Genomic DNA, 15,169 nt, shown 5'->3' on the forward strand with positions numbered 1-15,169 from the left:
GGTCTTTCGACCGACTGAAGCGATTCTTGGACGAGACGTCATGCAAGCCGTACCTGACGATCTCCTCTATATGAACGTGCGACTAAGAACTCCCGTCGCACTCGCTCGCCGTCCCGCAGCGCGGACCGTGTCCGCATTCCATCAGCACAACTGGCTCATGTAGACACTCTACAAAAACATTGTATTGCTACGAGTAGCTGTTGTATACTACCTTTTGGCTACGTCCTCTCGTACACAGGTCCCTTTTGTGAAAATCTTTGGGAAACACAAGAAACAACAGCGAAGCAGGAAAATGCAACTATGCACGATAAAGTACATAAAAAGAGGGTAGGGCGTTGGCACTGAACGTAAATCCGTGGCCATGATGAATTAGGCCTTTTGTTGTATCCACGTATACGGGCGAGGGCGAACGGCTGTGCCCGAAATGAGCCCGCCACGTTCATGCGCTCGCAGCAACAGCAGAACGGCTCTCCTCGCGGTGCTTCTGGAGCAGCCTGTCGAGCGCCTCCTTCTGCCCGACCGCGAGCTCGCCGGACTGGATGCCAGAGTGGTACACGCGGAGGAGCGTGTCCACGTCGTCCATCGACTGCGTGCGCACGTCCGCGAGCTCCTTGATCTTCGCCGTGACGTCCTTGACCTCCTCGTCGGTCAGCTTCAGCCCAAGCTGCTCCACGCGGCTCTTGACCGCGTTCCAGCCCGTCAGCCGGTGCCCGATCGAGACGTAACGCGTGAGGCCAAAGTCCTCGGGCTTCAGGATCTCGTACGTCGACGGGTTGTTCAGGATCGCCTTGGCGTGGATGCCCGCCTTGTGCGTGAACGCGCAGTAGCCGGTGATGGGGTTCATGAACGGCACGTTCACCTCGACCGCCTCCGCGACCAAGTTCTCGATCTCGCGGAGCATCGGCAGGTTGTACTTGCTCTTGACATACTCGGGGTTAGCCGCGTACAGGCACGCGACGAGGCCACCCAAGGGGGTGATCCCGACGCGCTCGCCAATACCGAGGACGGAGGTGTCGATGTGCGTCGCGCCAGCCTCGAGCGCACAGTATGCGTTCGCGATAGCCATACCAGTGTCGTTGTGCAGGTGGACCTCGATGTCACATGAGACGACACCACGGAGGGTGCGGACGAGGTCGTAGACCTGGCGCGGGTTAGCGCAGCCGACGGTGTCGGCGATACCGACGCGGTTGACGCCGATACGGTCGACGGTCTGGTAGATGGAGAGGAGGTCGACGAGGTCGGACCGGAAGGAGTCTTCCGACGAGAAGCGGACCTCGATACCCTTGCTCTTGACATAGTTGATGACTTCGATAGCGGTCTTGGTGATGTAGGCCATGTCCTTCCCGTGCGAGAACTCGCGGAGGAAAGATGAGGTACCGATGACAACATCGACACCATCGACACCTATCGCGCGCGCTCTTCAGCGACATTCAGCGCATACACAATAGCACTGAACATACCAGTCTCGACTGCTATCCGGGCATCGTCCATATGGCACCGGATGTGGGTGAGGATCTTAGCCTTGAGGCCGAGCTTGCAGATCTCCTCGCAATCTGCGCGACAGAGTGAGTCAGTCTGGCTCCCCCGCACACGCTGACTGTGCGAGACTCACCCCTCCTCGACTGCTCGGACGCGGCGGGACTGGTGAGCTCGATGTACTCGACCCCAAACGCATCAAGCGCCTTCGCGATCGCAATCTTGGTCTTGGTGTCGAAGAACGCGTTCGCGAACTGCTCGCCCTCTGATCACCGATCCCGCGCGATCACGACGACGTCCCATCACGACAGCAGACAAACATCGCATCAGCCTCTCGCGCCCGTCGAGCCACAGGCGATGGCGTCATGCGCAATTTGACTCACCGCGCAGTGTGGACTCGATGATCTTGAAATTCGAGACGTTGCTCAGGAAGTCGGACGCGCGCGGCGCGTAGGGGTTCAAGGGGCGTGTGGGGCGGCCGTTCGCGGTGCCATTCGCAGAGCCGTTGGCGGTGGGGTGCCCGTTCGCGCCGTTCGCGGTGGACGGGACGGAGTGCGCGGACGTCGAGCCGTTCAGAGGGACCTGGACCATCTCGGAGTTGTCTGCAGGCTGGGAGGCGCCGTTCTGGCAGGGGCACATGGTGGTGAGTTTGGTGGTATGCGGGGATTGAGGACGATGTGCGTGAGTGGGGGCGGTCGAGGCGGGGAGAGAGGGAAGGAGAGAAAGTGCTAGTGCAGGAAGGAAGTCGGCATGGACCGCCTTTTGAGCGAGCAACAAAACTTGACTTGAGTCATTGGAGTGCATCATGTGACTCCACTGGGCCCCTCTGTACCAGTTCTCGTTAGTAGTGGCTTCCCATCCCGCGTCCTCCTGCCTCAAATTGCCTGGAAATCTTCAGGAGGTGTGGCTAGTAAGTGCTGTGAGGTTGGACTTGGGAGGTGGGTGGTCCTTCCACAGCGATCACTCCGGCAACAATTATCCGAGCTATACCTTGACGTCGTTCAGAGACCTCTCTTGTCGAGATTATACGATCATCAGGTCAATTGAGGTATAGTATACAGCGGTACCAGTTGCCTTTGAGCTACGTATCTGAGCTTTCTGCGCTAGTACTATCGATGTCGTATTGCCATCTTAAGGAGCGCTTACTGAGATACGATGAGAGAATCGTCAAGGTGCTCCAGCAGTAGCACCATGCTTCTAGTATGCCTCAAGGGTGTCACCTCCGAGCTCAGAGCTTTCCCCTGTTCCAGGGCCATGTCTTCTAGATAGATGTCTGCAATGTCGGGTAGTCGGAAGGGTCATCGCAAGAGATCACAAAACGCGTCTCGCGGGAGATAGCCCAGGACGTTGCTGATACGGAGGGGATGTAGATGGGGCCGTTTGCTGGGATACCGAAGAAGGCTGGACAGACATTGAATTCTGGATTGATGGAGGTGCCAGAAAGCTGGCACAACATGTCCAGCTCAACGACATGGGGCTTGACAGCAGCGCGCAAAGATATCGTGGATTGTAAGGAACTGCAGTGACGCAGAGAGACGCGGAGGGACGTATTGTAGTGGGAACGCAGCGATAGATCACGGACGACCTGGCACAAGCTCGCGCCATATCCAGCCGGACGTCTCACGAAGGCTTCTTGAAGTAGCCCGTACTTGAGTGTCATTTTTGTAACCTGGAAGATAAAGCGAATGTCAGTTGCCCGAGTGCCAATTGAATGGAACAGAGGACGTACCTGGTCGATAGCTACTCAGCTCTTAGTGAGCGAAGGACCTACCTGCATCAAAGCACTAGCTCAGCCTAAGAGAATTGAGGCGTGATGACATGTGTAGACGATGCGTGGACTGGGAGCAGTGCCGCCAGGCCTGAAGACTGTGCAGCCTGAGTCAGTACGGACCATGTAGCGTCTTCTGCAAATGTACTTGGCTCGCATATCACCAGGCACTAGTATTGTATGAAATCAGCCAACGCAGGGTCACAAATGTGATGAGAGTCGTTGACTTAATGGTGACCTCCAGAGCGATGAGCCCGCTAATAGGCGCCCTGAGCTGACTGCGTATGTACGGATGACATGCAGTGCTTGCGTTTCGAATGTCGGCTTGAACCTCTCACTTAACCTCCACCGTAGCTATGCCTCTACGGAGTATTCGAACGGTGTGCAACGTGCGCGCAGCTGGGAAGTGGACGAAGGTTACAGGACGGATTAAAGGTCATATGGCCATCAGAAGCTAACAATCGGCAGCAGTACTCCAACCTGCTTGTGGCCCCACGGCGTGAGGATCGCCCTCCTCCCTGACGTGCACGTTCCTGAGCTCTGCTTCTCATCCCGGTCTCCGCGTCGCACTGGGCCAGACCCGCTGTCCTTGCGCTCGTCCTTGCGCTCGACCCTCCGACAAGTCCCTTTGGGTTACGTGCGCTCTCGGGTGCTCCTGTGATGTCTTCAGATTCAAGTCAACCGTCTCAGTATCGCGCGTGAGTACACTATATAATCAGTGCTTGACAACCGTGGATGGACAGCTTGACGAATGGTTGCAATGGACATCAGCGTCGGTGTCGTCCTCGCCATCGGCTCCGGGGTGCTCATCGGTTCCTCCTTCGTATTCAAGAAGAAGGGGTTACTCAGTTCGCAGAAGGGTCATGTCATGGGCGAGGGAGTTGCTTATCTCAAGTCGGTGCGTACGCCAGTAGTAGCGTTAGCGTTCTCAGTGTCTAATCCGCCGGTTCACAGCCGATGTGGTGGACCGGGATGACCATTATGATTCTTGGGGAGCTTTGCAACTTCGTCGCGTATGCGTTCGTCGAGGCGATCATTGTGGTATGCCCTCACTTCTCTGTATGTCGCGTCTGCGCCTCTTGAACCAACATCTCGTGCATTAGACACCCATGGGCGCGCTCTCCGTTGTCATCTCGTCGATACTATCCCACTTCTTCCTCAACGAACGACTGTCACTTTTTGGCTGGATATCGTCCATTCAATGCTTACTTGGAGCATCCATCCTTGCCTTGAACGGTCCGCAGGAACAAAGCGTGTCGACGATTGAAGGGTTCAAACATCTCTTCCTTGCTCCATGGTTCCTCGCGTACGGCGGCGTCGTCCTCGCGGTCGCCGTCTTTCTCGCCTTGTGGGTCGCGCCTCGTTATGGCCACCGAACAATGATGCCCTACTTGGTGAGCTGCGCATCGCGAGCTATCCTTAGGCCCTGGGTCTCACACACGTTGTCCCCTAGGGTGTGTGCAGTCTGATTGGCGGGCTGAGCGTAAGTTGCACTCAGGGTTTAGGAGCGTGTATAGTTACCTCGATCCGAGGAGACAACCAAGTACGTCCCGACCTCGCTCTAATATATTTTTGCTCATAGTCTTGCAGTTTAAGAATTGGTTCATCTACTTTTTGTTGGTCTTCGTGGTGGTCACACTTCGTAGGCTTTTCTCTCCTCTTGATCTCACTGCTATCACTTACCTGGCGATCAAGTCACGGAGATATACTACCTCAATGTTGCACTGGCTTTGTTTAACACAGGTATGTTGCCACACAATCCTGCATGAATAGTGTAATCCCTGATGCTGAGGACTTACTCCCACAGCGATGGGTATGGCTTATCGCGGCATCTTCAGGAACAGCAGACTTACCAGAATAACCCGCAGTTACGCCTACCTATTACGTTACCTGTGAGTGCCACTGCCGGTTGCGTCTTCGTCGGCCTCACAAGTGTGTATATAGTCACCTTCTGTACCCTGGTCACGTCGGTAATCTTGTACCAGGGTCTGAAGGCTAGTGCCTCTCAGATTATCACCATCGTCCTTGCCTTTGCAGTCATCTGCACTGGAATCATCATCCTGCAGATGACCAAAGTAGACCCCCGACAACTGACAAACGTGCGTGCCCAAACTCGAACCTAAATTCAAACAATATCTCACGCTGTCTTAGGTCGACGAGCACACCACTCTACTCCTGGAGGCGGCAAAGCAGGAAGCCGACCCGCTTGCCGCTCAAGAAGTCGAGCTCACGCGCGGCGGAACATTGCGATCCCGCCGTTCCCGTCTATCTCAGCGCGTCCGCTCGCGCACCCCGGAACAGGAGGCTGAGCCTGCGGCAGCCCGCTCCACCGACGACCTCGAAGCGGGTCCCATTGCCGACCTTGACGACGAGATTGACCTGATCGACGAGAAACGCGCAATCATCGTGCGCACTGAAGAGCCCGGTTTGGACTCTCTGCGCATGACTGGGGGCGCCATCGGCTCGATCATCCGTGCTCGCCGCCGCGCGACGGCGCTTTCACAGGCCAGCGCGACGCGCAGCCGTCTGTCAGTTTCGACGAACGCGAACAGCCTCCACAGCCAGGAGGTTGCGCACACGGGTCCGCGTAGGAGCTCACTTTCACCTGGTCCGCGGCCGATCTGGTACCAGATGCTCGTGGGCCGCAAACTGGAACGGTCGCGCTCCCCGAACGGGACGCACTCCAACCTCCCAGGCGTGTCGGAGAACGAAAAGCCGGAGACGCAGGAGGTGTCGGGCCTGCCAAATACCCTCAGCGATAGCCCGATCACGGTGTCGATTCCGACCTCGCCAAACGGGATGTCCCCGAGCCAGAGCGCGAATGGCACGCATTCTGCGCGGTTCTTGAGTAACAGCGAGCTTGTGACGTCGCCACTACTGACGACCCCGACCTCCGAGGAAAGTGCGCGCCGGCCGAACGTGCGGTTCCTGTCTGAAGGACGGACAGCTGTTTCCGCTCCGGACGTGCGCGGGCAGGCTACGGGAACTCTAACTCGACCTACTATCACCGTGCAGGGCGAAGACGATGCAGCCGCGACGCGGTCGCGGACGATGCCTGCGGTGTTCACGCGGGCGGAGAGGGCGCGTGCAGAGGATGTTTTGCGGGAGCGCCCTCCGCCTGCTTCATAATTCGTGTGTTTCTGTCTGTGACGACTCGTGACGAATGAAATGACGACAACGACGACAGCGTATGTTATAATGTATCTTTATTCTTCCTGACTGTACGTGCTCTGTTTACCTTGTGCGATGTGTGTCTTGGATGATCGCTGTGACTTCACCGGAATACTCCTGTTTGTAATAGTTTACCTAGTTTCTTGAAACGAGATGGTTTGGCGTCTTCCTCTCAACCCTGCTCGCGGGCTCGCATTACAGCGCAGATGATTATCCGGTAGTGGTATATTCTTTATCAGGTGAACAGGTATCCAGTATGCAGATATTTATTGCCTATGATTCGTTATCACACTCGACTGACTCGACTGGCACTCCACATTGCAGCGCCACGCGGGTGAGATGATCAAGTAAACTCTCTACCCGTATTGCGGCATCGACTCCTTGCTTTCGCAGGAACTCAATGTCATCGTCCCGGGCATCGGAGGGATACGCCGCGGCGTCATCGCATGCGAGCATATGCAATTGCAGAGCAAGCTGCGTCGAGGGTTTCGCCCGCCTCATCAAGGTGTCCCTCGCCGCCGACATGAGCTCCGGCGTGTACAGCACGCCGCTGATTGAGATGCTCTTCAACTTGCTGCACACGACGTCCACTATCCCTGGTTCGCGGGCGTTGTCAAGCCAGCGCAGCGCGAAGATCAGTCCGCTGGCGTCGTTCACTCCCCAGCCCTCGACCTCGAGGTGTTCGAGCAAAGGGTAGGCCTGGAACAGGGCGACCCACGAGGGTTCCTTGACGTCCCGGAAGTCGCCGATGCCCTTGAACCGGCGCATGCACTCCTTGCCCGGGAAGATCTTGGAAAGCCTCTGGATCGCCCATTCGAGCAACCTGCAACGGTGCATCACGTCCTCCATGAGCTCGATGGATCCGGTCGTCCGGATGTCGTAAAGGAAGGACCCGCCTTCCTCGCCCCTGCTGCCCGCGATCCGCAAGCCGTAGTCCTCCTGATTAGTGTTCATAGTGGCCACCGTAACCTCAGTAACTTCATCGAGGATGGGGAGGCATTCCTTGTGTCTCTCGAGGTCAAACGTCTCGAACGCCTCTAGGCCGTCCCTCGGGTATTCCGGGTCGTGGAAGAGAGCGACGAGGTGGACATCGACGGTCGGTAGTACACGTAGACAAGAGAATAGTCTGGGGAAGAATTCCGGGGCGTCTGCCACTGTCAGCTTGCGCAGCTTAGGCAGCGTAACGATCGGTGATTGGAGGGTTTCTTCGCTGACTGTCAGGGCAGGATGATACCGCTGGACCTCTAGCTCCTCGAGCTCAACGCACGTCGATATAGCTCCCACGAATTCCTCGAGGGACATGAGAGTGTCCTCCAGAGAGCGATAGAAGTTCCTGAGGCTCAAGTGGCGCAGGTGGCGGAAGGACAAGGACATGGTGGCCGAAGCTGGGAAGAAGCCCCAGATGCGCAACGAGCACAGCGCAGGGATTCGATTGGTGCAGAGGGCATGCGTGTACACAGGGGAAGGGTCGATGTTGGTGTGCGGAAGGACCAGCTCAAGCTTCTCTAAGGTGTGGCTATGAGCATTTACGGCGTTGTCGAGGAACGTCGTCATTCGTCCGTTCACCAAGTCGTCTGGAGAGTGGCACGGGTATCTGGCATTCGTTATTGGTGGTGTTGGGGTCGTATGCTGCGTCGCAGGTGGAGGCGGAGCAAAGTACGGCTTTCTGGCTGCAGATACGTAGGAAGTAGACGGCGTCCGCGCGATGGGGAGAGGTGACTTGATCATGGCTTACTCACTGGACTGAGCTGGTAGGACAATCAGAGCTTGCGATACTGAGATACATACCACCTATACACATACCTGGGGTGTTCTGCGTAAGAAGAGTGATGCTCCGCTTCTGAGTGTGCTTTCCGACGAAACCGCATGCGTCTGTGGATATATATCTCCAACGGTAGGCTAAGCTAAATGGCACTGCCCAGGGCTATGCGGCGCATTGTGACAGTGGCAACTGAGGCCAAAGCGGTGGATACAATTGCTTTCCGGACTGTGCTTGTTGGAGGGATGCTTTGGCCTGTCTGCGATGGCGTCTAAGCGACCACAACCTACAACACTCGTCTACGCGGTGATCTGCTCGTGTATGTGTATGGGGATCGAGGGTTCCGTGATGATTTCATGGGCTTACGGACATAGTAAGCTCATGTTGTCTTTGGGCCGCTTGAATCTCTGAGTGCCATTCCGCCACGCTAGTGGGTGTAGTGTAGGTTCAAGTGCGTCAGGCGCCTTGCCACACATGACAGAGGACGCTTGAACGCAACACTGATATGTTTCACATCCTGTCGTAATTCACAAGAAAACGGCGGTTGCTTGTGACGACTGGCACGTGGATATAACAGGTCGGTTGAATATGGCCATAGCGCAATCTCCAGTATATGTGGGGTGAAGCAACCCATCAATCTGACCGTGCGGCATGCACGCGCACACGTTGAACGATGTTAGACACGCAGGCGACATGCAGGCCAAGGTTTCACACATCATTGGGGCCTGAGCTCGCGGATTTTGTAGACTCCCAAGTGTCCTTAACGCGCTCTGTCAGTCTCTGAACGTTTGAAAGGGCGATCGCGGGGTGGCGTGCGGACCACATACGGTTTCCATGACAATTGAACATCTCACCGTTGATCTGCATTGTTATAGCATCATGAGCCCTCCCGCTCAATGCACCTGTTCGTTAACTTCGCTTACCATGCCCAGGCCAATGTCATTAGTACGTACCTAGGACCATTTGCATCTTGTCTTTGGAAACCCGACGCCCCCCGCCACATGAGTAACTCCGCTACATGCCAACGATCCTGCATGGGCTCCGTGCACGCCACGAAGCATCCTGAGTCTGTGTATCACTTCTCTGCCACTGGTCCACGAGTTCCCAAACCGCCGGTGGACGAGCCAACTCGTAAGCCAGAGTCTCTATACATGGCTTGAGCCTGTGTGCGCGTACTGACATGTGCTTCGCTGTCGGCGGATACCGGCTGGGGCAGTCAGCGGACGGCGAACGTTGCCTGAGAAACCAACCGCTATAACGTCCTTCCGCTGCTTCAGCATACTTTAACCGATTGAGCGAAATATAGCACCTCATCACCCGCGAGTATTTCAAGTGGCCTCCAGCTAAGCTGCGATCTACGTAGCTGCCTTGTCAGCGAGTGGTGAGAGGGAGGCCTCAGATGCTGGTGAGAGGTTATCGCAAGGGGCTGTGCAAACAGTCTGTATTCACGTCACGTAACACTTCATAGAAGGCTCCCATGAGGGAGGGGACTAGAACCCTGTTCTCCTTCTACGACGAAGGTGTCGGAACCGTCCAACAATTCTGACTTTCTTCAGCGAACGCCATATTTCCCCAAGATCCTCTTGTAGGAGTGCCATACTCTTTATTGTCGAGTTTTGGCTCGAAACGTCACGTAACACTGGCAAACTGCCTTGGTACGCCCAAATCATGGCGCCCTCCCCACTACACGAATCTTTTCACGGAGTCACCTACAACGGCGGTTATAACCCGATAGGTTAAAAACCGTCGAGGCCAGATTGCCCTTCGGGTTATAACCGCCGTTGTAGTCTCTACTTTCACGCTGGCTCAAACACACCCGACTCCAAAGGACCTGTATTAGCCAGTCTCCGAACGCTCCCATGCCATCCACGCCTGGGACCACGCGCATCTCGCCTCGCGGCATTCCACTCTGTCGACCCATGTCGGACAACAACACTTTCCTTGCTCATATGAAACCCAAAGGCTCCTCCATCGACTCTGAAGAGGGAGGAGCATAGGAGCGTAGTACCACAGTGGACTAGTGTGAAAGGAGGGCGCTTGTACACATGAGCTAATTCCTCGTCCCGAGAGGATCAGAGGAGAAGGTGGAGCAGGATCTGATATCAATGCTGATGCTCCTGACCATGAGAGGGTTGACCGTGTAAGGATTTAGAAGAGCGGGAGTTCATCGATGCCACAGCGAGCGCAAGAGTAGGAGTCGTAACTCGCAGCTTGCATGACGAGCTGGGGGACAACTTGTTCGGGGCTGGATCACGCTGCAGGATGGTAAGATATGAGGAAGGCAATCAACGTAGTGATATAAGTTGCAAGTATCTCGTATAAGCACACGTCCACTGTGATTATTGTTCCTGCGGCGTGAATAACATCATCAAGCCATACTGGATTCGCATCCGTTACTCGTCAGGGACCCCCCAGCTTCACCTGTGTTGCCTCTCCACCTATGGAGCTAGCCGAATCAGCTACAGGAGGCGAAAAGGCATGTGTGGGACCGTCTCCAGACAGCACATCGAACAGCGGAGATTAGATTGCGAGAGACTTGGATTGGATCATTGTACATACGAAGACACTAGGGTAAAGAGTAGTATACATGGGTATCACACACGCGCACAAAACACAGCCATCGCCAGCCCGAGTCCGTCTCTGAGCCTGTGCCCATACCATCCACAACAATGGGAGTAATCTAGTAAGAGTTGAGCGCTTTGTACTCAAACACAGCGACTGCGTCCTCGATGTCGCTGCGGAGCTCCTCCAAGAGGTCGTCGCTGTCCGGTTCGGCCAAAATCTGTGGGTAGAGATCCAGGTGGTCGAGCACCAAATTGTGGTCCGACCGGCATAGCAGGGCATTGTGCATCTCCTGCAGCAGCTCCCTAGACTGCGCTACGCCGTACATAGAAATGTACTTCAAGCTCGGGCAGAGGACACGATCGTCAGGTCCTAGCTCGGACTGATCGAGGGCGAGGAAGAGGGGCCGACCGTCGCGGTGGCCGATATCCCTGATGTGAAGCTCTAAGAGCTCGGGATAAGTCTTCAGAAAGCCGGTCCAGGTCTTCTTGCCCATCGTCGCGAAATCCCCCGTAATATTGAACGTCGCAGCTTGGGGGAACACATTCGCCATAGCGAGCATGATGGAGGGCAACACCTCAAGCTGCCACTGGTGCCACCTGGTCATGGGCGCCATAACAGACGCGGTCAAGACGACGCGACGATCATCCGGACCCGTCGTGGATATCGTTGTCGGCTGATACACATCCTGCGCGACCTCAATATGGACCCCCTTGATCATGTGCAGGAGTCTGGTCACCGCATTACCGAGTGGAGGAACCCAGAACAGCATGTTACCGCCCCAGGGAAGGTCGGCAAACGTTCTATGGGTATGCAATTGACGCAGACCGGGCAGATCCAAGCAGGGCAAGATACAGCTCGCCCAGTGCGGAGAATCCTTGATCTTGAGGATCTCAAGCCTTGGCAGAGTGACCAACCTCGAGCTCTCGGGGACCTGGATCATTTTATTGTACTCCTCGATCTCCAAAACCTTGAGGCTCGTCCAGGTCTTCATGGCATCCAAGAATTGGTCGCGCCAGAGAGGTGGGGTCTGGGAATACACGTCGCCCAGCGTCAGGTGGGTAAGGTGGATGAAGCTGGAATCCAGCGTCGTCGGGACGAAGCCGTGCACCGAGAGGGAGACTAACGCGGGGTACGAGTGTGCGTTAACCGGCTGCCTGCGGTGGCAGGGATATTGGCCAGGCACCGGCACGTCCATATCCAGCCTCAGTTCGCGGAGGGTGCCCTTGCTAGTGCAGAGATAGCGGTCTATATCAAGGAAGTCCTGCGGCGTCATGGGGAGATCTAGCCCGATTATGGAGGGCAGGGGTGTCGATTGCCCGATGTACTGGAGCACGTTTTCGATCGTATCAAAGGACATGGTGGTCTGGGTTTTGACACCACACATCATGACCTCGAAGACAACCTTGACATGTGGAGTGGCCATGGCGTGCAGGATTGACTATCAGAGGTTGCGAAGGGTTGCCTCAGTAGATGTCTCTCAATCCAACGTCGCAATACGCACCTGAGACTGAGATGAAGCGACGCTGTAGAGTTTGGGAGATGCGGGAACTGGCTGCTGAGGGGGAAAGAACTCGGTCGCATTTTATATACCCAGCCTTCCGGAATGTCGTGAGCGAAAAAAAGTGGTCCAACGCTTGGAAGGCAAAACAAGCCCACACAGGTTCTATGGCAGCAAAGCCATTGGCAGCGCACTGTCCTTGACGAGGACGGCTGAGCCAACGGATCATCCGCACCAAAGGACAAGCGAGGCCAGACGTTCACGCCTGTCAGGAACGAAACAGACCGTCGTACCACGATCAGAACCAGAGCTTTGGCCCATTGAACGTAGTCGGCCAAAGCTCAATCATTGCCCCTCAACCTCCAACAACTTTAGGCTAAGCGAGCCCTATGCCAGCCCGCCCTGCTTTAGGATGTCCTCTTGCCCCGCGGGAGCAGTGCTGCGCGTGCCATGTCGCCTAGCCGACGGCTTGGAGAATTGGCCGTTGAAGTCCAACCGGAGCAAAAGGCGCTCCACGTGTCTCCGGACTTCCTCGTCGCCCTCTAGGCGCTTCCCCCGGCGCGTGCGCACGAAGGTGTGGAACCCGAAGCCGGTCGTATTCGTCATGCTCGCATTATAGAGCATCGACTTCGTCGCGTCGATCGTGGCGGAGAACGGCTGCAGCGTCGTAGAGAGGGAGAGTTGTTCGTAGAAGGCGTCGAGGAGCGTGTGAAGTGTCTGAAACAACAATACCGCGAGTCAGTTGACCCCGCAACAAGACAATCTCGGCGTGCAAAGGACCAAAGCAAAAGACATCAGTCACGTACCACGTCAATCTCGCCCACAATAGCGTATCGCTCTGCCACCATCTCTCCGACTTTGTCGCCGCCACCCGCCGCGAGGCTCCCCTCGAACAGCAGTGCAGGGAGGACGTCCCCACCCCACCGCTCGACCTGCGCCGCGAATCGCTCACAAACCTCCAAGATCATACGAATGATGTTTGTCAAGGCTGGGTTAGCAAGCAAGCTCCCAGTGAGGAGACGCTCGAGGTACGTCGCATGTATGCTCCGCAGCGTCGTGAAGTCCAACGGAGGCGCTCCAGACGACAAGTTCGAGCCCGTGCTCAGGGATGGATGAAACGTCGACCCAGTCTTGGACGCTCCGAGAGGCACCGCTCCTATCCTATCATCGCCCGAGCCAGCCACCGCACCCGCCGAACCACTGCCGGTCATCTGGCGGCCCACGCCGCCAGTGGGACGCCCTGACAGAAGACTCTTGAGCCGTCTGAACTCAACGTCGACCACGTCCGTCATGACATATCCCAGCAACGTGTCGAGGAACCAGGTCATTTCCCTCACGATGCCCCAGCCACAGCGCAGGAGCTGCTTGCGGACCTCGAGATCCTCGGCCGTCCCGCCTTCTCCCAGGCCTGTCCACCGCCTCCGGGCACGCTGCGCGTTCGACAGCGCGGTCCAGCAGGTGTGTATGCGCGTATGCGTCTTGCGGAGGGCGGAGAGGTACGAGAAGAGGGCGGCGTAGAGCTGTAGATCTGACGCATGCAGGAAGAGGTCGAGTGGCCAGGAGACATCGTACGCGAGTACGAGCGGAGTACCTAGAAGCAGGTCATCAAAGGACGTGGGCTCTGTTGGGCTAGAGAGCGAGGCCGAGAGGTCCTTTGCGCCGCCTGCGAGCGAGGGGAGCAAGGGTCGTATCGGTCCCGTTGGTAGGCGGAAGTGAAGGTTTGCGAGAGAAGGATCCTGCTGAGCGGTCGTTCCGAGCGATGCACGTAGCAGTGCGAGGTGCAGGTCCTGTTCACGTATCATCGTGCTGGGGACTGACCTCCCCGTGAGTCTCGACAGCTTGAGTCGTTCAATCTCGCGAATGAGCGAGAGCGCGAACTCGCCGTTGCGGAGTAGGAAGTAGTTCGCCCTGATGGGTAGCATAAGAGTTAGCGGCAACTCGTCACAATATATGCGTAGGGTACCCACAGAGACTCCACTGCTTCGTCCACATCTTTGTGCGTCAAGACGTTTAGCCATAGCCACTCACTAACAGCCGTCCTAATGTCTGAGATGACACGGTCAAAGGCATACTGGTCCTGTGGAATGACGGTGTTCAATAGCTTGGTATGTTCTCGCGCAAGGTCTTGAGGAAACTGCTTCTCCCATTTCGCAGCTTTGACCGTCCCGATGGCGCGTCCAACATAAGTGATGGAGTCGCGAGATTGGACAGAGACGCAAGAGGGGACAGCGCCCTCTACTAGAACGTAATTCTTGTCGGCGAGGGGGTCGTTTGGCGAGAGCGTACCGTGAATCAAGACGGCTTGTAGCTGCGCGATCCAGACCCGTTGGACAGCTTCCGAGAGTCGCGCATATATGGACGAGACACGGTGGATACCGGTCTGTGACCGCGTCAAGAGAAGGTCGATGAGGGGACCCGGCCTCCAGTGCTCGTGGGCTTGCAGGTCGTCGACAAGGGTTTCGAGGGATGCAAGGGGTGCGTCCCACTCGGCAAAGATCGCACGCAAGGAGGAGAGCGGTACGAACGACCCACTCGCAACAAGGCTGCTATCCCTCTTCAATACTTTCGCCTCCGTTTCCACCACGAGCACCTCATATTCGTCCTTCAGGATCTGGTTGAGTGTCGCGCAGAGTGCAGATACATATCGGGAGGATGGGCGGGCGAGGACGGAGCACGCGTCCTTGATCTTGCGGTAGCGGAGAGCAATCTGCCCCAAAGACTCGAGACACTGCTCCTCACCGGGATGGAGAAGGGGCGCGAAGGCAGGGTGGACCTTGTGATCGGTTGGAAATAGTGAGGACGAATGGCCTGCGAGCACCAGAAGCACCTCTGCGATCATTGCGGCGACACTGACACAACCAAGGACAATGTAGCAGAGAGAAAAGGTGTCGACAGTGCTGAGCACGAGTCGCGACGAAACCAGGCAAAGTGA

At 56.4% G+C, this 15,169-nt stretch overlaps 5 protein-coding genes across 5 annotated transcripts; 1 reads left to right on the forward strand and 4 right to left on the reverse strand.

Moving 5' to 3' along the window:
* Positions 1–439: 439 nt before the first annotated feature.
* DICSQDRAFT_45747 (homocitrate synthase) lies at positions 440–2,115 on the reverse strand (the record flags this gene model as incomplete). Its single annotated transcript, XM_007359721.1, has 4 exons — positions 440–1,404; positions 1,461–1,553; positions 1,613–1,741; positions 1,860–2,115. The coding sequence occupies 4 exons, from the start codon at positions 2,113–2,115 to the stop codon at positions 440–442; spliced, it is 1,443 nt and encodes a 480-aa protein (XP_007359783.1).
* Positions 2,116–4,004: 1,889 nt separating this feature from the next.
* On the forward strand, positions 4,005–5,367 carry DICSQDRAFT_46933 (uncharacterized protein; the record flags this gene model as incomplete). The annotated part of the gene is made up of 7 exons (XM_007359807.1): positions 4,005–4,142; positions 4,199–4,285; positions 4,348–4,638; positions 4,698–4,787; positions 4,835–4,886; positions 4,940–4,991; positions 5,142–5,367. The coding sequence occupies 7 exons, from the start codon at positions 4,005–4,007 to the stop codon at positions 5,365–5,367; spliced, it is 936 nt and encodes a 311-aa protein (XP_007359869.1).
* A 1,321-nt stretch (positions 5,368–6,688) lies between these two features.
* Positions 6,689–9,143, reverse strand: DICSQDRAFT_165022 (uncharacterized protein; the record flags this gene model as incomplete). The annotated part of the gene is made up of 4 exons (XM_007360544.1): positions 6,689–8,085; positions 8,155–8,163; positions 8,219–8,287; positions 9,128–9,143. The coding sequence occupies 4 exons, from the start codon at positions 9,141–9,143 to the stop codon at positions 6,689–6,691; spliced, it is 1,491 nt and encodes a 496-aa protein (XP_007360606.1).
* A 1,711-nt stretch (positions 9,144–10,854) lies between these two features.
* DICSQDRAFT_165023 (uncharacterized protein) lies at positions 10,855–12,162 on the reverse strand (the record flags this gene model as incomplete). Its single annotated transcript, XM_007360545.1, has 1 exon — positions 10,855–12,162. One exon carries the CDS (start codon positions 12,160–12,162, stop codon positions 10,855–10,857), a length of 1,308 nt encoding a protein of 435 aa, XP_007360607.1.
* A 462-nt stretch (positions 12,163–12,624) lies between these two features.
* DICSQDRAFT_142754 (gamma-tubulin ring complex protein) lies at positions 12,625–15,076 on the reverse strand (the record flags this gene model as incomplete). Its single annotated transcript, XM_007360546.1, has 3 exons — positions 12,625–12,954; positions 13,044–14,145; positions 14,205–15,076. 3 exons carry the CDS (start codon positions 15,074–15,076, stop codon positions 12,625–12,627), a joined length of 2,304 nt encoding a protein of 767 aa, XP_007360608.1.
* Between the last annotated feature and the right edge of the window lie 93 nt (positions 15,077–15,169).

This window comes from Dichomitus squalens (assembly GCF_000275845.1).
Source record: "Dichomitus squalens LYAD-421 SS1 unplaced genomic scaffold DICSQscaffold_1, whole genome shotgun sequence".
Lineage (NCBI taxonomy): Eukaryota > Fungi > Basidiomycota > Agaricomycetes > Polyporales > Polyporaceae > Dichomitus > Dichomitus squalens.